This window comes from Rhamphochromis longiceps, linkage group LG10 (assembly GCF_057381845.1).
Source record: "Rhamphochromis longiceps isolate RC_006_pf linkage group LG10, R_longiceps_female_GT1.1, whole genome shotgun sequence".
Classification (NCBI taxonomy): Eukaryota; Metazoa; Chordata; class Actinopteri; order Cichliformes; family Cichlidae; genus Rhamphochromis; species Rhamphochromis longiceps.
In genome coordinates, this window is record NC_140566.1 from 15,193,194 (window position 1) to 15,216,004 (window position 22,811).

General features: G+C 39.8%; 1 protein-coding gene across 1 annotated transcript; it reads right to left on the reverse strand.

The window, feature by feature from the left end:
* Positions 1–9,204: 9,204 nt before the first annotated feature.
* LOC146660517 (transmembrane protein 47-like) lies at positions 9,205–20,391 on the reverse strand. Its single transcript, XM_085420424.1, has 3 exons — positions 20,058–20,391; positions 17,154–17,294; positions 9,205–10,949 (listed from the first exon to the last, which is right to left on the reverse strand). The coding sequence occupies exons 1-3, from the start codon at positions 20,272–20,274 to the stop codon at positions 10,768–10,770; spliced, it is 540 nt and encodes a 179-aa protein (XP_085276550.1). The 5' UTR covers positions 20,275–20,391; the 3' UTR covers positions 9,205–10,767.
* Positions 20,392–22,811: the final 2,420 nt, after the last annotated feature.

The following is a 22,811-nucleotide window of genomic DNA, read 5'->3' on the forward strand; positions in this document are numbered from 1 at the left end:
TCAAGAACAAAAGTCAGAAAGTGTTTCATAATCAAAACTAAACCAAAATCTTGGGAGGGCAGAATCTCAAAAGCTTAATCTCCTTTTTCTTTAACCTGGACCAAGATACAACCACCAAGTACTGAGCAGATGATTTCAGAGACGTAGTGATTACGAATTGATATAGTACTTTACTAATATAGGGAAACAGCTGACCTTGAATAGCCCTAAAATGATCAACGAAATCTTGAATTGAACACTGAACCTTATGGAGAGGCAGTGTCAGTTCAATTCATATTGTGGTAAATCACAACATGAGTCACCTCAAGGCGCTTTACACTGTAAACAAACCCTACAATAATACAAGAAATCCCCGACAGTCTATGACTCACTATGAGCAAGGACTTAGTGACAGTGAGAAGGAAGAAACCTGTTATGTGGGACCTTTCAGAAGACTGGGTGAGAAGCATTTGCAAGTGATCTGGGGATGATTTGCTCAGACAACAGAATAAAAAAAATTAAAATAATGATGGTGGGATGAAGTGTAAGCATGTATTATGTTATGACCCAAGATCATGTGGGTTGTGTGTGCGCGTGTTTATGTGGCATGGAAGATTGGATAATGGATTGATCAATCAGTACTTAACCACCAAATGAGAGCCACCTGGCCCCTCTCTCATGGCCTCCACCACCCAACAGCCTGTGCTCGGGATTGTTATGCTGTGTGTCTCTGACACAAATTGGTATGTTATTAAGTATAAAATCATATGTAAACATTACTGTGTTAGGGTTGGTGTTAGTGTTAACCCTACAAACATAATGCATAAAAAAAAAAAAAGCATACCTAAACTGTGAACACTGGGGATAGAGACACTGGATCTGGGAGAGCCGGAGGGAAGGTGACTCAGCATCCTGGCAATGAACAGGTGTAATTAGGGAAGTGGATACAGCTGGGAACACAACAGGGATAAATCAGGAATAACACTTAACAGAATGCAATGAGATGAAGTACTCTCACAATAAAACAATGGGTGACAGAACACGGAAACCATAAATAAGACAAGACTGACTAAACACAGACTTGACAGGAGAGGATGAAACACTGGGGGGAACTAAACTCTAAAGTAATTTGGAACATGGATGAGTACACAAAATAATACAGACATTACACAACCCAAATATCTCACATTAAATAAACAAAAAACTGGAAAGCCCGTAAAACTCAAGACTGGGTCAGCTGACCCGGGACCACGACAGCCTTCAGATGAACCATCGATCCAGGTGACAGACGTTACTATAAACGAGCGACTCAGGCGCATTTACAGTGTCCCAATCTTTAAAAATCCTCAGTCAAAAGAAAGGAATTAGCTTCTCACTCTAAATGAGCAAATCAAAATAGTCTTCCATCACTTCTGGACACTAGTGTGACTCACTGAGTTGAGCAACTCATATTCTAAAGGTCCACTGCAGAGGCCAAGTTTGAATCAGGCATTTCCTCTCTTTCCCCTGATCTTTCAGTCTGAATTTAATCTGGATCTTTTTATGGTTAAAGTTCTTGCCCTTTATTATTCACAAATGTAACCATTGTCAGCAGGTACTTCGTGCATCACAGTAGACCTAATATTTCCTTCCCTTCTAGTCTCATTGACACAGCAACCTTGGACCCAGAGTAAGCATTTCTAAGAGCTTATCAAAAACAGGAGCGTTGGAATATACTGAATATAATGGGGAGGCATTTGTAGCAAAGCACAACATTAGCACAAGGTGTATGTGACAAATATGAAATCAGCGATAAGAAGTTTGGATTGACTGCCAAAAGGTTAACAGTACAAGAGTACATAACCCAGAATAAATATCAAAATATTGAAAAGCCCAAATAAATGCACTGAACATCAACCTGAAAATGGAAAAAGGTCTAAATAGGTGAGGAACAAGCACAGGAGCAAAGCACAAAAGACTTTTTATGCTGTCAGATTCCTCCCAGCAAACAGAGACCAGATATATTCAGCATCAGCTTTCAGCAGAAGCAGAAGTGTTACCAAAAAGAACCAAAATGTTACCAGTGATACATTTCAGCAATACAGGCATTCCCAGTGTTGCCTAAACCTTTATATTAATGAGACAAGGCTTTTGGTGCTTTTGCAAACTCACATTTACACAGACTAAATGTGACTTTGCTAATCTGTCAAATGCTGCCTGCACTCTCTTCAGGGGGTCTGACCATGTGCCCATGTTCACCACTATGCCATCCTAATAAAATGCAGCCCACACACCACTTTGTTCTCGGGCTGCATTACACTGTCTAACCAGCATGATGCTGTAAGAATATATGTTTTGACAGGGTTACAAAAACACAGATGCTGCTCTTCTTCTTGAAAGGGCAACCTGCCAAGAGCAAAACCACAATTTTTACCATCCCTATTTAGTCAACACAATCTTCCTTCCTTGGTAGGGGAAAAGAATCTGGTTTTGTTAATATTTTTTGCCTTAGATGCCCTGTACTGATTTTACTAAGTGAACACATGTTTAAATTCTAAAAATACAAGGGAAGGCCCAATTAGAGGAAGTACCCACAGCAATACTAATTTAAACATATATGCTACCTGCTTCAAGTAAGACCATATTCTTACACATTTGTGTGAGTTTGCATGTCTAAAAAGAACAAGTTGTTTACATTTTTCCCATCTAAATCCCCCAGTGTTTTATTTAGCATTTCTATAAGTTTATTCTCACCTTCCTCCAATGTTTCCTTACGTGGAATTACACACATGATAAGGTTTAGGCAATCTACCATGGGAGCTTTTAGAAGACTTCCATTTATCTGGTATTTTGACCGTGTCTCGGTCACTCAGAGCAGATGAATTGGCTCATGGCCTTGACTCCAGATGTTGCAATGATAGAACACAGCTGGATATCTATTTGACTGGTGCATCAGTGTTAACAAATAAGAGCACAACACAATTTATAATGAGAAAGAGGACTCATACGGTCAGTAATTGGATGTTCAAACTGCTTGAGGGAGGTACTAGATAGATATGAGTAGCAGTTATATTGTTATTGAGGTTTGTTATAATCTGGGCAACTTGGCTAATCTTTACGTGTGCAGAGAAATCTGCGTTTTAAGGAGAAGCACAGATTTCAGATGACATTTTTTTTATAAAACTGCAATAAAGAAGCAATTCTGTAGAAAATAACCTCGTCTAACTTCCTACCTAAGATGCAAGCAATACTAAGCCATCTGTGTCTTCCTATATCAGACCAAGACGCAGACAGATCAGCTGGAACTGACAATGGAAACGTTTTTTGGACATACACCAGTCTCACCAGCCACAAAACACAAACTTTTATGCATAGGCACATGTTTGCAGACCCATTCCTCTGACTTGTACACAGCTTTCAGGTTTGAAAGTATGGGATGCTCCTGAATCCTGTAAAAATTGTGCTGGAACTTTCTCCTCAGTATCAAGTACCACAAATATGACAAATATGAGAATGAAGCATAACTCAAACTGATCTAAGATGTTTCTACTGGTTCAGCCAAATTAGCAAAATGCACATCTTTCCCTTTTCTTTTTGCAATTGATTTTTTTTTTTTCCCACTTACCTTTCTTATGGCAATAATTATAGATATCTGGATCATTACCTTCATAAGATTTCTGATCTGGTGACTAAGATTCTAATTTCAGTGCCATGTCTTTGTATTTCTCACTAAAGACGTCATCAGTGAGAACAGCATCCTCAATGGGACATGTGCTCATTAATACAGTGAGATACAATAACAAAGAAAATCAAGATAAATGAATTGTTTAAAAGTTATGAATTAATTTGCATTTTCAGTAAGAAAATAAGTATTTGATCTCCTATCAATCAGCAAGATTGTTGGCTCCCAGGTGTACTTTATACAGGTAATGAGCTGACATTGAGCCTTCTCAACTTGTTACCTGTATAAAAGACAGCTGTGCATAGAAGCAATAAATCCATCTAGATTCCAAACTCTACACCAGGGGTCCCCAACTACAGGCCTCGAGGGCCAGTGTCCTGCAGGTTTTAGATCTCACCCTGGATCCACACACCTGAATCAAATGATTAGTTCATTGCCAAGCCTCTGGAGAACTGCAAGACATGTTAAGGAGGTAATTTAGCCATTTGAATCAGCTGTGTTGGATCAAGGACACATCTAAAAACTGCAGGACACCAGCCCTTGAGGCCTGGAGTTGGGGACCCCTGCTCTACACCATGGTCAAGACCAAAGAGTTGTCCAAGGATGTCAGGGACAAGACTGTGGACCTACACGAGGCTGGAATGGGCTACAGGACCATTGCCAAGCAGCTGGGTGAGAAAGTGACAACAGTTGGTGCAATAATTCACAAAAGAACCATAAAATAACTGCCAATCTCTCTCCTTCTGGAGCTCCACGCAAGATCTCACCTTGTGGTGTTTCAGTGATAATTACAATGCTGAGGAACCAGCCCAGAACTACTCAGGAGGAACTTGTCAATGTTCTCAAGGCAGCTGGGACCATAGTCATCAAGAAAACAGTTAGTAACACACTACCCCGTGAAATCCTGCAGTGCCTGCAAGGTCACTCTGCTCACGAACGCACATGTACAGGCCCGTTTGAAGTTTGCCACTGAACATATCAATGATTCAGAGGTAGACAGGCTGAAAGTGTTGTCAGACAAGATCAAAATTGAGCTATTTGGCATCAACTCAACTTGCCGTGTTTGGAGTAGGAGGAATGCTGCCTGTGACTCCAAGAACACCGTCAACATGGAGGTGGAGACATTATGCTTTGGGGGTGTTTTTCTGCCAAGAAGACAGGACAACTGCACCACATCAAAAGGAGGATGGATGAGCATTGAAAATGAGTCGTGAGCATGACAGTGATCCAAAACGCACAGCTAAGCCAAAAGATTGGCTCAAGAAGAAGCACATTACGGTCTTGGAGTGGCCAAGCCAGTCTCCAGATCCTAGTGTGTGTGTGTTTTGCCACAAAGTACTAAAACTCGTTTTGCAAAAGGGATCAAATACTTATTTTCTTCATGAAAATGTAAATTTATAACTTTTTAAAAATGCATTTTTCTGGATTTCTTTGTTTGTCCTGTCTCTCGCTGTTCAGATAAATCTACCATTGAAGTTATAGACTGATCATTTCTTTGTTAGTGGGCAAATGTACAAAATCAGCGGCAGTTCAAATATTTTTTTCCCTGACTGTAAAAGTTGAGGAGTGTATGAATAAATCCAGTGCAAGTTCCACATATTTGTCTGCCAATCCCCCTACATGAACTAACTCATATACCTGCATGAAAGCTGCCTTTCTGCTGATCTTTACAGTCCTCAGCTGATAAAGGAGAATAAGCCTGTTGTGCTTTACCTGTAAAGACAGGCTAAAGGATTAAAGTCTGTGCCTTTTGACCTTAAAAGAAACAAATGCATTGTTAAATGCAGCCTGCCTTTTCGACTCTTCTTAGCCTTTTTCCCTGACTTTTCTAAATGTGGAGTGCAGAGTGGAAGCGTGGCTAGTCAGTGTAATACTCCCTCAGCTCCCACATGGGTGTCTGATTTGTTTGTGTTTGCTTTAGTGGTTCACGTTGATAATCTGTCATATGCTAATCTCAGTGATTTTATTTATTATTTCTCTTACAGCTCATTAACTGGTGTTGGGAAGCGGTTTGATTTGATATATCAATGTCTTGATCTTTATTCATCTCTGTCACCCTCGTTATTTATCACATGAAAATGGTCTTTGTACTGTATCTGTAGCATGTGGCTCAACACCAAAACCCATTATGAAATAATCTCTTATGAAGTTCACCCAGCTCCCTCATGCGTTCAAGAGTACTGTATATGCTTTATGGTCTGATGGATCATCAGCTCTTGTTGCCCTCTACTGCCCAGATAATCTGTAGCATATGCATTTCATAAATAAAATAAGTCTTTTTGGATGTTTCTCAGCTGACTCTCCTGTGAAACGTGGATAGACTGATTGTAAACAAATAGCTGAATTAAACTCTGTTAAGATTACGTGAGCATGGCATGTTTCTTGCCATACACTCGTGCAGATTTGCCTGAGAAAGACTGGAGTTGTGTTGAAAAACATGTCAAACATCTTAACACGCTCTGTTTAAATGATTACACCATTTTCTTGAAGCTTATATGTGTATACTATAGAACCCCAAAACGAATGAGTCTATAGCAGAAACGCAATTAAACAGAGAGCTTCAGCTGCAAGATATTTGCTTTCTTGTTGGGAAAATAACCATCTGGCTCCGGGCTGACCGCAGCTTTCAGTGTTTGATCCAACATTCAGTGACATCCACAAGGTCAGGTAGGCAGCTGGCTGCTTCCCATGGATAGCTGTGTCTCTGTTGTTTACTTAGCTTGGTGGTAAAGTTTGGACTTCTTACACAGTCACAGTCTTAATGAGAGAATTAATACCGGTAGAGGAAAATATATTAAAGTGTGTCCATATGAAACATGTCTTTATTTTTGTGTACATGTGCACTGAAAGTGTGGACAACTACAAATGACATAACAGATGGTTTTCAGATACTTGAGCAATTGTTAAAGTTTGCCCGCATCCACAGTGACTGTTTATTTATTTACTATAGTCCTGGTGTTCTGTTGGCTTGTCTGCACCAGATTGTGTAATCATGTTTAGTGTTGGTTTTTGTGTTTTTCTGTGTCTTCTTATGTGATAGCAGGTGTTTCTCTTTGTTACTTGCTGATCCTACTTTTTTTTTTTTTTTGTTGCTTTTCACATTTGCTCTTGTTTTCATTTCCTGTCTTGTTCACGGTGCTGTGATTGTTTTCACCTGTTCCTAAGTGTTTTCAGCTGATTCCAACTGTATCGTCTTATTCAATCAACCCTGTGCATGTTTCACATGCTGTTACTTTGTAGACTTTGCATTTGTCTTTTGCATCAAGCAATAAAACGCTTGAATTTTGCTCCCCGTTAACACCCTGCTGTGTCCTTTGCATCTGGGTTCAATGGGACCCAAAGAAGTTGCAGGGCAGCAGTGATAACAAGGAAAGATGAGAAATGCTCTTGGGTTAATGTGTAATTTTGGTGGAGCCAGTCTTAACAGAGGACTTGGAGGAGGGTAATGTATAGCCCGGCTGTTACAGTCCAGTCCATTTATCTGACTTACTAGTGCGCTGACCCTTGTTCACAAGGACTTCCACTGTTAAGGAACACATAAGCTGGACAACTTCAGGTTTGGATTTAAAATGTTCTCAGCTTTTTAGAACATCTGTGCATAATCAGTCGTATCAGTAAAACAAATTTCTTCCACAGGTACCAGGGGTGAATTTTTCATCTGTCCCCCAGGCTCAGTAACTGGAATCTGTCCCTGCGTGGTAAAAGTGTGCAGGGCCTGGCTGGTTACTGCACCGAGGGGCCAGGCTACTCTCCGCAGCCAGATTATCGTCAAGCAGATGCAAACAAATTCACACAAATAACAGTGATTTATGTCCCAATGGCTTTCATAAAGGACGTTTGCATGTGGGTATTTCTTGTTTTATTCATTTATTGGACTTTTTCCTTTTTTTTTTTCTTTTTTTTCTTTTTCTTTTTTATAAAAAAAAGGAAAAACACTGTAAAATCTACTGCTATTTTTAAAAGCTTTGTAGCACATAGAGAAAATGGGGGGAGCTCACTATTACACCAGAATGTGCCTGAATGTGACCCTCCTCACTCTGCAGCACCTGACATGTTCGGCATGACCACTAGGTGGGGCAAGATGATTACTATTGAGGTGCTGGTTAAACATAATCCTCAAGAAAATGCAGCAAATATAGAGGAGACTTTGGTATCTGGCACTTACTCTTATTCTTGATATTTTTGGTTTCTTTTTTAGTGAAAATGTCAACTTACTTTGCAGAAACGTTTTATGCGAGAACAGCAACTGTGTGGGTGGAGTGCAAAGCATAAAGATCTACTGGCATTTCAACTTGAGACCTCTAACACGAGTGGGCAAACATTTCAGAACCTCCTCCTGCCAAAGAGATAGACGTGCATATTATGTGAAACAGCTGGGATATTGTGGGTGCATATCTAACATTAATGCTTAAAAACATTCTTGTACCATAGAAATTTTTTTTTTTTTTTTAGTGTCCTGAGTAAATATTTCACTTGCTCAGTGTCAAGAGTCTCTTTGCTCTGCTGGCTCTACAGCCAAAAGACTTTTCTTTAGTTAAAATTTACTTTTTAGCTAAAGAAAAAAAAAAAAAAAAGGTTTTACATGCATCAGGGACATTAAACTAAAACTGGATCACACCTGACAGATATTTTGGTAAAACTTGGCGTGTCCTCTTTTAGCCTGACACATGACGCCTCACCTTTTAACCTGTGTAGCATATTTCAAAGATTCCTGGGAGGTAATGAGACGAGGAAAAATCTTCCACCCGTCACAGCTTACAGGGGCAAAATATCAGCTTCACACAATGCAATGATTTGAACCCTTTCTCCTTTAGAGTTGTTGATTCTTGTGTACACGCTGTCCACAGCTGGGGAGTTTTCACGCTTCTGCAGCTGTGGAAAAAATATTTATCAACTTTTCCGGAGTCCTTAGCAGCTGTTGCATTTTGTAATCTGTAGGGTAAACGAAGACTTCAGCAGGATGTTCCAAGTGTGGCAATACCTTCTGTTCCCAAACACCCTGAGAAATAACAGGACTTCTTAAACGTGCTTTTCATTAGCACTAATAAACATCTATGACTCGTGCACTGTCAGACATGTCGAATTAAAAATGTAAAAGATCAAAATATTAAGGTTTTAAGCACAAAAACACAGCTGAAAGCTTATTATTGTCCATTATAAGTAAAATAACAGAGCAGTGCAAAAGTCTCTTGCAAATGTATAGAAAATGCATGTCATGAATACAAATACAGGAGGACGTGCTGCCCATGTCTGCACCAGCACATAATGTCTTTACATACATGCAACCTGGTGTGAGGTTATTATAGTTAAAATAAAACTAAAAACCCAAACTAGATGTGGAAAAAACATTTCAACTAATTACAATAAAAACTAGAATTTTGTGATCTTGCAGACATCTTGCTTGATGAGGCATTCATGGGTTCACTGAGACAGTCAGCTGCCTTTAAAAAGTGTTTTTACTCTAATCTATGTGCTGATTTTCTTGAATTTGCACTCAGAAAAATCCCATTTGTGACCCTATATAACCACAAAGCAGCAATTGTGAGAAAAATGCAATTGAAATATATTTTTAAAAAGGGTTATTTATTCAAATAATTAATCATTAAGTTTATACCAAGTATATTTCCATTAATCTACCAATCAAGTACATTTCATTTGACCAGATTCCATTACATGTAACAGTTTACAATGGATACAATTAAATGGAAAATTTATATATTTTTAAATTAGTTCAATTTAGCAATTTTTTTGAGTACAAGTAACAAAGGAGACCATCCAGTACTCTGTCTTCTTTATTAGATTTCCTCCTGATTCTCCCAGTTTCTTTTTTCTGACTTTTGTGTTTTTCCTGCCTTTCAGCTTTGACATGATTATTTTAGCCACTGTGAGTAATAATAAAAATAACAATAATGAGAATGAATAAATAAACAGTAAACATGAACAAGAGGAGCCCATAGAGAATTTATAGAGCTCGTCTTGTAAAAGCAAATGTGTTTGTCACAGCAGTGCATTCGGTTCTTAATTCTGATTCTGATTGCAGAAGCTGCCAGACAAGACATTAAGAAGGCTATTAAGAAACTAAATATTAGAAGAAATGTGAATGTTCGCTCTGAGATATCGCCTCTGTTCAATAATCACCGGAAAGACTAAAACAAACACAGAAACTAATAAAAACAAAACATTGAAACAATGAAAACTAAACTAAACAAGAAAATCTGCTCTGGGAACTAACTGAAACTAAACGGACTTAAAAACTAAAAACATAAAAATAAAAAAAATAAAAAACCCATCATAACTCTGAGCTGGTGCTGCCTCTTTAAACAGCCTGGGATGTTTTCCTTTGAGGAATGTGTCCTCTCGATAATGAAAGTGGTTTGCATTTTTGTCTCCCTGCTGTCCAGTCTAAAAAGGGGCGGTAAAAAAAGTGAGTCAAAGGTCAGCGTGTAAGCAGAGAGTGTCCGCATGTCACCTTTGATACTGAAAGCAACAATTTACACTCCAAATGCTCCCAAAACTACAATTATTTATTCAGAATTCTTCATGTAGAAATACTTTATACACATTTACATTTTTCCATTTGAGACAAACTGGTGTCATTAAAAGAAAAAAAATCAAAAGTATGAACACTCAATAGCATACGTCAAAGCTGAGTAATTTACAGTTACTAGATATGTTTCGGCTAACACACGAGAGGAAGTGAGGTTTTCACTGTTCCTATAAAGTGGGAAATCATGCCACAAATAAACTGACAACTAGCTTTTTATCCTCATGAAAAGCTACAAAAATAAAAGGAAACGTGATCAGTCAGTCCTATTAAATATTCACTGCACATCCAGGCCTGTGCTGAGAATCTGCTTTCCTCTCTAACAATAGAGATTCAGTGGAAACGTCCAGCGTCGGTGGCTCGAGCGTGTCCAGAAAGCTCTCTGCGCTTTAGCTTTACCACCTCGCCCCCGATACCGGTAGGGCTGGGGCAGTGTGGTGCAGGGGGGGGGAGGGCAGTCTACTCCTACAGCCCTGGCCTATCTAAAAATAACAGCGAGAATAACACAGCAAGGGAAATGGACACGTAGGGTCTGTATTCTCCTCTTAAGTATTTCCAGCAGAGCAGAGAGGGCTGACAAAGTTCAGTACATTGCATCCTCGTATATGTCCGTCCGCAGGCAGAAGAGGATTCCTCCACCCAGCATGAAGATGGTGGCCCCCCAGCCGAGCCCATAGCCCCAGTTGAACTCGTGATAAGTCTGCAGGACCGTTCCATCGATGAACTTGATCGGGTAGAGAACCAGAGCACAGGCCTGCAGAACCACTGAAACCAGAGACAATCATGAGACACTGTTTGTTTAAAATCGTCCATTTGTCCTTTGTCCAAGCGATTAATCAACAAACCCAGTAACTCCAACACCATTAAAATAATCACTGCTACAAGTAAAGCCTTTCAGATTAATCATCCATTTAATGTTTTCTACATCATTTTATAACATAACTAGCTCGTGCTTTCAGAAGGTGAAAGCCATTTAGTTCTCCCAAAATTCATGATTCAAGTCAAAAACGTGACATTAAAGGGCCTCCTCGAGGCGAAACACAAATCTGACAGCAAACAGATGGCTGTAAAGGCAAAAAGTTACTTGTGAAAAGAGGCTTAAGTGTAAGAAGTGAGGAGGCAGCTGGTATAGGTAAGCAGAGAATGGTTATATAAAGCGATTTTCTTCTCTGCCTTTCTGTTCCGTGAGGTGATCTCGTCACAATGAGCTGCCTAAGATTTAGCACGAACAACTATAAATGAATGTCTCCTGAGGAGCCATAGATGAAAACAATTATATGCAAACACATTCTGATTATTCCCCAATAAGCCTCGTCCTGTTTATAGACGAGGACGGAATTATCATAAAGCATAAATTTGTTCTGTCTGCACTCTATAACAGTATTATTTCACACACAAAAGCATCCTGAGGAAAAAAAATAACTTTTTACTGAGTCAAAGTCAGAGCTTGTTTTCTTTCAGTACAGTATAAAAACTTCAGCAAGGGTTTGAGCTGCCAGTGGAGAAAGCATCATGCCAAAAACAAAAGAAATCAATTTAGACTTGGGAAAAAGAATTGCTGATGTTCCCAAAGCAGGAGATGTATACACAAAGTTATCACAGAGTGTCAAAAACTGGAGTGAGAAGCATCATCAAGAAATTCAAAGCGAGCTACAAAGTACCAAACAAGCCTAGCAGCCTAGGGAAAGAAAACTAGCGAGAGACGTGTCTAAAGACCCCAGAACAACTGCAAAGACATGTGAATGACTGAGCCAAATCAGGAAGTGTAGTCTTAAAGTAAAGACTGTTAGGCAGCAGACCAAGAAAATTCCTATTTTGCAAATTCAGGCTAGACTTAAATATGCCAAGGACAACCTGGAGAAAGATTAGATGAGTTGGATGAGACAAAACTAGTGTTCTCTGGCCACAGAGATGGAAGGAAGAGGTGTACAACCCACACCATACTCTGTGGTGCAAGTATTATGCTAAGAGAGTGCTTCAGTGCATCTGGAATTGGGAATCTCATCAAGGTGGAAGGAATAAAAAAGGAGGATATGTGAAGATTTGGACAGAAAACCTCAAGCAGTCAGCAGCTAAACGGGCTCTGGGTGATCGCTTTGTTTTCTAACGCAACGACCCAAAACACACTTCACACTCCTGGTGAAGGACGACCTCCAGAAGATCAACATCAGAAGTCAAAGCCCTGACTTGAATCCTACTGAAAATCTGTGGAGTGAACTGAAGACCAAGGTCCATGACAGGACACCATCACATCTGGAGGAGAGATTCCCCAAAGAAGAATGGACTGGGATTGCTCAGCAGACGCGTGAGAGACACGCTGAAAACTACAGCTAACAACTGCAGGCTGTTATCCAGCAAAAAGGACACACAACTGACTGTTAGCATCAGGAGTGCTAATAATTTTGACCTTGGTAATGTTCGTTTATTTTAAGTGAAATTATTATTTTTTTCTTATGTGCAAAGTAAAATGATTTAAGCATCCACAGTAAAAGTAGGTTGTTTGGAAAAGCTGTTTTACTCTAATAATTCTGTCCTTTGTTTAAAGGATTTGGCTGACGCGCAATCTAAGGAAAATATATCTAGCCTCAATCCGTGCATAACAAGAATTAGCTTTTTATAGCATTCACTTATCTTGCGAGGATCAAAAAGCGCTTTAAGAGAGGGGAAAAAAAAAAGTGTGTTACAGCATTCATGGGCTTCTGTGTTTTCTATCTAGTTTGTCATCTCCATAAATAGACGCTTTTGAAGAGAACAATCTTTGTGTGACACCCCTCCCTGTGGGTTTCTTGCTCGCTGGAAGCTGGAAGCTTTTTGAAGTGGCCTGTCTTTAATTCCCCCAGAGTGATTGACGTTAACAGCAGATTCTGGCTTTTAAACTAAAACCAGTCTCCCAGCTCTCTCTCACACTCTCTCGTCTTTTTGGTGAAGCGTGGAACAATCATCTTTATTCTTTTCATCTCAATGACACACGAGGTATCACACGAGGAAACAGCTTCCAGGGCTGTGAATCATTTTCCTTTGCATCGCGCAGGATGCAGAAGTCCAGGCGTCGGTGTTCAAAAGGGTACTGTGGCCTTCTCTCACAAACGACTCCAGTTCGTTTTCACGCATGCTAGGTGACGCCTGAGGAATGGTCTTTGTGCAAGTATGACTCCGCCTTTCCTTCCTATGGGAAGAAGCAATGGGTGTGAAGGAGGAATGGCTGTAGCCTGAGACTGCGGTGCTGCTGATGGAGCCCAGGCTGAGCTTGTTCCCTGCTGAGGTCATATTTCTGGACAGAAAGTAAATACCTCACAGTCACAGTCAAGCCAAGGGGTATTTAACAGTCCAGCCCTTCTGCTGTTGCTCCGTCGAGGACTGCGTGCCTGTGTGGCGGCCGTATTCTTGCAAGGCTCTTAAAGTAATTACACATAGGAAAGGATAACACAGCATTCCCCTGCTTTTCCGTCAGTGGCTAACAGTCAAAACCACAGCCATTAAGTCGACCACAGTGGTCCTTTGTGAGTGAGGTTTCAGATACAGAGCAAGACAAAGATCCCTTACAGTTTCCCTTCAGCAGCACACTGTTATCTAATGCTGTATTTAAAAGGCAATGCATACTGTTTGTACTTGCAACAGAAACCAGAAAACTTGCAACAGAAATACTTTAACAAATAAAGAAACACTTTCATTCAGAGTGTGTGACTTTGAAAGATGATACAAGTCTTGTTTCTACACTGAACATGAATCTGCTCCAGGCTCGGTTAGCTAATCACACAGACTGTAACAAGAGGAAACTGGTAACAGAATCCACCTACCAGCTCATTCGACACCCACACAGCAGCATACCTTACTGTTTCATGAAAGAAATGAACTCATTTTAAAATTGATGGTAGCAACAAGTCTCAAAAACGTTGGGACAGGAGCAACAAAAGCCTGGAAAAATAAGTGGAACTAAAAAAAGAAAAAGAAAAAAGGATGGGGTCCACCAATCTATAAGTGATGGAACAGATTTAGAAGAATATTCCTTAATCTACAACTGTTAAGAGTTTCAATACCTCTATGTCCACAGTACATTATTTCAAAAGATTCAAGAATCTGGGAAATCTCCACGCACAAGGGCAAATTCCAAAAAATTACTGGATGCCCGTAATAGTCGGGCCCACAGGCAGCACTGCATTAAAACAGGAATCATTCTGTCACGGAAATCACTGTCTGTTAACACAGTTCACCGTGCTATCCACAAAAGTAAAGAAGAAGCCATGTGAGCACGATCCAGAAACTCTGCCGTCTTCTCTGGGCCTAAGCTCATCTAAAACATACTGAGGCAAAGTGGAAAACTGATCTGAGATCAGACGAATCGGAAACTGGAATTCTTTTTGGAAAACTACAGGGAGTGCAGAATTATTAGGCAAGTTGTATTTTTGAGGAATAATGTTATTATTGAACAACAACCATGTTCTCAATGAACCCAAAAAACTCATTAATATCAAAGCTGAATGTTTTTGGAAGTAGTTTTTAGTTTGTTTTTAGTTGTAGCTATTTTAGGGGGATATCTGTGTGTGCAGGTGACTATTACTGTGCATAATTATTAGGCAACTTAACAAAAAACAAATATATACCCATTTCAATTATTTATTTTTACCAGTGAAACCAATCTAACATCTCCACATTCACAAATATACATTTCTGACGTTCAAAAACAAAACAAAAACAAATCAGCGACCAATATAGCCACCTTTCTTTGCAAGGACACTCAAAAGCCTGCCATCCATGGATTCTGTCAGTGTTTTGATCTGTTCACCATCAACATTGCGTGCAGCAGCAACCACAGCCTCCCAGACACTGTTCAGAGAGGTGTACTGTTTTCCCTCCTTGTAAATCTCACATTTGATGATGGACCACAGGTTCTCAATGGGGTTCAGATCAGGTGAACAAGGTGGCCATGTCATTAGTTTTTCTTCTTTTATACCCTTTCTTGCCAGCCACGCTGTGGAGTACTTGGACGCGTGTGATGGAGCATTGTCCTGCATGGAAATCATGTTTTTCTTGAACGATGCAGACTTCTTCCTGTACCACTGCTTGAAGAAGGTGTCTTCCAGAAACTGGCAGTAGGACTGGGAGTTGAGCTTGACTCCTCAACCCGAAAAGGCCCCACAAGCTCATCTTTGATGATACCAGCCCAAACCAGTACTCCACCTCCACCTTGCTGGCGTCTGAGTCGGACTGGAGCTCTCTGCCCTTTACCAATCCAGCCACGGGCCCATCCATCTGGCCCATCAAGACTCACTCTCATTTCATCAGTCCATAAAACCTTAGAAAAACCAGTCTTGAGATATGTCTTGGCCCAGTCTTGACGTTTCAGCTTGTGTGTCTTGTTCAGTGGTGGTCGTCTTTCAGCCTTTCTTACCTTGGCCATGTCTCTGAATATTGCACACCTTGTGCTTTTGGGCACTCCAGTGATGTTGCAGCTCTGAAATATGGCCAAACTGGTGGCAAGTGGCATCTTGGCAGCTGCACGCTTGACTTTTCTCAGTTCATGGGCAGTTATTTTGCGCCTTGGTTTTTCCACACGCTTCTTGCGACCCTGTTGACTATTTTGAATGAAACGCTTGATTGTTCGATGATCACGCTTCAGAAGCTTTGCAATTTTGAGACTGCTGCATCCCTCTGCAAGATATCTCACTATTTTTGACTTTTCTGAGCCTTTCAAGTCCTTCTTTTGACCCATTTTGCCAAAGGAAACGACGTTGCCTAATAATTATGCACACCTGATATAGGGTGTTGATGTCATTAGACCACACCCCTTCTCATTACAGAGATGCACATCACCTAATATGCTTGATTGGTAGTAGGCTTTCGAGCCTATACAGCTTGGAGTAAGACAACATGCATGGAGAGGATGATGTGGACAAAATACTCATTTGCCTAATAATTCTGCACTCCCTGTATGGAGAAGAGATCTTGTCCATCTTGTTGACAGCAATCAGTCCAAAAGCATCTCTGATGGTATGGCTGCGTACATATTTAGAAAGACACCGTCGGCACTCAAAGCTCCCAGAATCCAATTTCAGACATGACCGGGACATCATTCCACTCAGCAGCGATAAACATAGCATTGTTCCAACTTTTTACAGACATATTGCCGCCATTACACTTAATTTTTCCTTTTTTTTTTTTTTTAAAAAAAAGGGACACTTTCTCAAATACGTTTCCTTTATTAAATAAAATAAAATAAAGATTTATGCTGTTTGCAAAACATAATTTTCTGTTTTTATTTACATTTACATTTTACAGCATCCAAGCTTTTTAGAATTGGGGTTGTAGATTTCTTAAAATGTGACAGTTATTACTTCAGGTTTGGTCTACAGGCACAGTGTAAAACTGTCTGCTCCTTATATAATTTTATTTCGCAAACTGGAAAACTTGAACTTGGCACGAGTGAAGTAGCAGAAAGTGGTTTGCGCTTCATCACCGTTTTGAAAGTAAAGTGAGCACAATCTTTGAGTCAGTCACTTTGGTGCCGTATACCATTTGGAGCAATATGCTCTGACCGTTCGTTTTAATTATACGCTTTTAATTTATATTCATTCTCATCAGTGTCACAGTTTATTTTTACCCTAAGGGCAATTCTTACAAAGCACGCAAGAAGCAGCAGTCCAACTACGAGGCAGTTATGGGCGAGGAGTCTGTGGTGGCTTTTTTTTGTTTTTTTCCTCTCAGTGACTTCACTTTGTTGGTAAGTCTGCAAATTCTGTGGCTGCCTTTTCTTGGCACATCAGCCTGCAGGTCTCCAGAGGCAATACCACAGAGAAAACAAGCTCAGCCTGCTAGGCTCACTCGCCTGTGTCTTTTGCATGCTTCTATTTAATGTGAGCAGTGGAGCACAAACACAGGCATATATGGAAACTGCTGAAACACTGGGTTATTAGCCAAACATTATAAAAAGTGAATGAATGAATAAATAAATATATGGGAAAGGTGACATACCTGCAGTGAAGAGGAATATTGCCACAGTGCGGTAGTGTTGTCTTTGCGTGCCCCTGCACAGGGAAATAACGGCCACCAAAAAGGCCACCAGAGTCGTGGCTGCACCGACACCTAGCAACACCAGGGTGGCGATCTGCCAGTCTGCAAGAACAGGACACATGCAGGTTAAAGAGGAGCATCCTACTCATCAACAAAAGCTCGATTCACAGTTGAGCACGGCTGAATTGAACCGCTGTGTTGACAAACACGAAACAAGAGCTAATCCTGCAGAGAGAACTGAATGACGCAGCGAGCCATCAGGCCCGCATCAGGAATGCAACCGTCAAGAACATAATTAGTGACTCAAAGTCCCTGTAATGAGAACAGATGCAAAAATCCAAGGCTGAATCTCATGTTAATGCACGTTATTTAATCTTAGTTGTCCTGCTGGTTGGCTACATTTTTGCCCTACTTTTCTAGCTGTTCATATTTGTGCATGTCAACAAACTACATTTTTAGTCCTAAGACAGTATCATGTGGCAACCTCTGGAATTAAAAAAAAAAATCAGGCCTGTGCAGAAATGTCAAGAACTGCATACAAATGGAGACAAATCAGCAGCCCTATGTTCAAATGTTAAACTTTGCAAGAAAAATAAAACTTTTTTTTTTTTTTTGCAATCTGGTAAAAAAAAGAACACAAACACATCTGTTTTTTAAAACTAATATACAGCTTTGTGACAATTCTGCCATTTATTTTCTTTAATGCTCGTTTAACTTGCATTAAGGCTTCAAAGCAGGAGGTTGGCAGGTAGATGCTGTTACCTCCACCTGTCTGCAAACTCAGTCAGTGAAATGCATGGTTAATTCCATTCCAGGCACGTCCAGCTCCAGTTTTGATGGGTGAAATTCTAGTTTTCAATTGGTCTCTTTTTATGCCCAGTCATGTTACCGACCTGCTCCTAAGTAGCTGCAAAATGCCTGTGCTCCAACTTTCTTGAGATGTGCTGTTGATGTATCCATCATATAATAGTAAAATGTCTCAGTTTAAACATTCAATATGTTTATTATGGTCTACTGCAAATACAAATATGGGTTTCTGAAATCTGCAAACCATTACACTCATTTTTATTTATATTTTATGCAGGGTTCCAACTTTCTTGGAACTGAGTTTGTAATCAAAATTTTCCAAATACAGTCTATGGTTATGTATTATGTATATGTCTCCTTGGTCCTTGGAGGCTTTGGGTTATGAAACAGGAGTTTGTGATTGTGAATGCCAGCTTCTTCCAAATTCTTGCAGCCACAGTGGCTTTTTTAATGCCACATTTACTTAACATATTCCAAACAAACTGCTCCTGTTGGAAAAGTAAAACTAAAATCTTCCTGCGCGTCACATTCTTTCCTGGAAAGACCTCCACAGCACCAGGCTTTTAAAAGCAGCACGTGGCCTTTTTTGAATGGAGCTTAACTCTGTTCAAGCAAGTGTTGGTACAGAGACTGAAACCAGCAACACATTCAGGAGAAAATCTTTTGTCTGCTCGACCTTGATTGCGCATCCTCTCTTTGATCTCCCGCCCTACCTTAAACGACTTGGCTCGGAAAGAGAATTTGCATTTGGTTAACAAGCTCACCGCACAATTTTCGCTGGGTGTGTCTCTCCCTGAGCTTCTGGTTATTTGTCATAATGATGGTAAAAAGCTATGGTGAATTTTTCTATCAGGAACTGCCACTGTAGATGAAATTCAAGAACAAGGGTGAGAACCTTTGTACGTGCCTAATTAGTCTCTTTCGCCACTGGATGAACTGCACCTTTAACCTCAACACACCCATCCGCTCTTGTTTTAATGAGCTCTGCAGACACTCAGAGCAACAAACCCGCCTCCTATTCACCCCAACACATTCCACAATATCAAAGAGAGGTCAATCACACCAAGGGTGCATGTGCAAAGTCCTGTGAAAAATGATCAACAGCTAAAAATTTTAAATATTTTAAACATTTAAGCCACAAAATGAGGAAACTTAAATGGAACGGTCCAATTTTATCCTTGAAGTCTTCCTTTATTTATTTCAATAGTAACAGTGAGCGACTGTGTGTTTAATAAAGATGAAAGCTCCTGCTAATAGCCTTACTGTACAGGACAAAAGTCAACTGTTCCCAAATCTAGTAAATTTAATGCGGATTTGCTTCCCTGGGGGGAAAGGATGGGGGTCGGGGGACGTGGCTTTTCTGCCTGACAAAAGGCGACTTAGGGGGTCCTGGCTTGGTGAGGTTGATGAAGGGGAAGATGCTGAATGTGTCTCTCCAAATCCACTAAAAGCCTTCTGCTTGCTGGGGTGGGTTAACTCTTTGTGTTCCAGAGGGATTATGCATAGCTTTCTTGCATATAAACACTTTACCTAAGCACAGAGTTAAAGCATTAGAAAACAATGAGCACCAGCCCTTTGTTAAATAGTTCTCATCCAGCTGTCACAAAAATCAACAGTTAAAGCTTGGTCAGGTGTGGCTTTGTCACTGAGCATCACTGTGAGGCTGTCACGGTGAAACCACGTCATCGATCTGGAATGTAGAGAGGAAATTTATCAGCTGCGCGAGAAGTCTGAATGCCTCATCTATTGACCAGCAGCCAACTAAAACAAAGTCTGCCCAGGGGATGGTGGTCAGAGCTTGTAGTCAGACTGTTTGCGCAGTCCAGTATCCTCTTTGTTTATTTCAAAACAGGATATATCCTGTGCGCTATGACATAATTACAAACACCACATCACTAAAACCACCCTTCAGATCGAAAACGTGTTTATAGGATCAATCTGAGCTGTAAACAACAAAAAACTTGGTCGTGGGTTTTCAACCTCTTCAACAAACAAAACAGCATTCGGGCTCCAAGAGCAACAGCGCACTGTTAAACAAACAAAACACACTGTTCCTACCAGATGTGAGGGTGGAGAAGCAGCTCCACTGGGGCTCGTCCGTGGGATGCCGAGCCACCGATTGGGAGCATGACTCCCACAGAGACAGGGAGAAATGCTCCGCGGTGACCCAGGCTGGACTGAGTAGAGCCACCACGTCCAGACACAGCGCCAGGAAGACGCACAGCAGAGCGATGAGCTTGAAGGGTCGGAACACGTACACCTCGTTCACGGACATCTTCTCCTCACAGGGTACACGGCAGCACGTCGGTCACAGTTACTAAACTCGCTGGAGGTCTGCGTGCTTCCTCTCCCACCATAGCCCTCACTGCTCCACGCGTGTCCAGCTGGAACAGTTTAACAGGAGACATCCGGTTGAATCAGTTTTTCAAAATAATCCATTTTATGGGTTTATATTATATTATATTATATTATATTATATTATATTATATTATATTATATTATATTATATTATATTATATTATATTGGCAGTATTTTTGGTATAGTGATAACATTACATTATTATTTTCAGGTTACATTTACTGCTTTGTTAACTTTCTTTGTATAAATTAGGGGTGTCAAACATTAGGCCAAGGGCCCAGAATCGGCCCAGAAAAGACTCCATCCCGATCATCCGGAGTTTTGACTAAATTTTCGTATGTTTTACATATAAAAACATATAATAAAGACTCCACCAACTCATTGCCATTCATACTAAAAAACAAAGTAAGTAATGAACAATTAAATGACGAAAAAAATTGTTTTCTACTATCTACTCTAACATTTTTTTAATTGAATTTCTATTTGTTTTGCTTTTATAGTTCATAGTAAAGAATATTCTCTGTGAATTAATTCATGGAAACAGCCCGAGCAATGAATCACCAAAATGTTTTTCTGTGATTTTAGACATTTATCATAGTTTTACTGGTCTGGCCCATGTAAGATCAAAGTTAGCTGCATATGGACTCAATCTAAAACAATTTTGGCATCCCTGGTGTAAATGATCGCAAAGAAAAAAGGTTGCAGTGTAAAGTGGAATGCCATTTATTTATTTGTCTTTTTAGCTATGAAAAAAATTAAGTAAAATAAAATAAAATCTCTAAATAAACAGACACACAAAGACAAAACCACATTTAACTGTTATTTGTTATTTGTCAGTTCGTGAACTCAGTACATAAATCCTATAGTATTCCTCCTGAGATACACGAGTGTCAGTGTCTGTGCTTTTATTTTGAAATGCAAGTCATCGTATTCAGACTTGTTTTAGATCTTTGTGGATTGGTTTGTTGTCAGGCGCCCAACAAGTTTGTAAAAATAAAGAAATTCTCAAAAGCAGTGGTCGAAAAAAGTATTTTCTTCTGTGTACACAATAGAAGGATTTAAATGCTGAAAAACACATTATACATATTATACAGCAAGGCGGAAGAAACGACATTATTAAAGCTCAGCTAAACTCAGTGAACACAGTAGGATAAAGTAGGTTTGTGTATAGAGTGACTAAACAGACTAAACAGTAACACAATGACACCTTCAAAGGGGCAGATTCTGATAAACATGCAGAGATTTCCTCCGCCTGAGTTTAGACAATAGTTGGGATTTAAAATAGTTTTTTTTTTAATTATTTTTATTATTTTATAAATGTTTGTGTATATCTGCATTAGCTTTCGTGAATGGAAAGTACCTCAGATCACATTGCGAGCTGCCCCTTTTGGCATCGCCCATAAACCAAAGCAAATATTGTGATGTTTTAATAATCCAGCAGAGGGCACACATGCGACATTCTCTAGCAAAAACTATTTCTGCTCTCACCACTTTCATACACTTTGTGTTGTTGATTTTAGAAAGACCAACAGAGGGATTTTTATGCACAGGCTGACCACAGAAATCCTGTGTTTGTTGGGAATTGTTGTGACAGTGCAACAGAGGAACTGACTGTCAGCTTCTTTTTTTTTTGTTAATCCTGATTTGGCCTCTTCTAACACTCAGTGTGTAGGCTGAGCTCTCTGAAATTTTTTTAACCTCTTTTGTAAAACAGTCCCTCAATGATCCATGTCTAAACGCATACGTTGTATATCGTCCATAAACAGCAGCAGATTAAAAAAACAAACACCTAATAAATCCTTAAATTAAATGACAAGGGTAAAATGAGATTTAACTATACAGTATTAGAGAGGAACAAAACTCCCACACTCACAAATAAACAAAGAAACGAATGCAATGCAATGCAAAAAATAAGTACACATTTAAACAGTAAAAGATATCAGTGTGTGTTTGGTTTTAGAAATTAATGCCTGTATTTATTTTTGATATTATGTTTGATGTATTTAAGGCAATATTGTTTTACTGAGGCATTTATTTTCTCTGAAAGAAAAAGGATTGCTCCTCTATGCAGCATGATCATGTTGAGGTTCTTCTTCAGTCCATATGCCTTGTGATATATTTCCATCTTCTGGTGAACTGCATAACTGCAGGGTATGAACTCCAAGGTGAGGCCGTGCTTGCAGGAAGTTTTTCGGAATTAATAAGTTGAATAGTTCCAAAAGTTTGTCTAAAGATGGAGGTAAGACAGTGGAGGTGAGAGTGTTTTCATATATTGCCACTGTTACAGTGCTGGAGCAGGGTGCAATTATTCTAACAACTGCTTCCACTGTCACACCAACAAGAACAAGAACAAGAGATGCTTACTATCCTTACATGGTGCAGATAGCAAGTTAAAGTGACCGATTTACTTGATTCCACAAAAAATGCAAAAAAAGATAAAAGGAAAGGGAGTA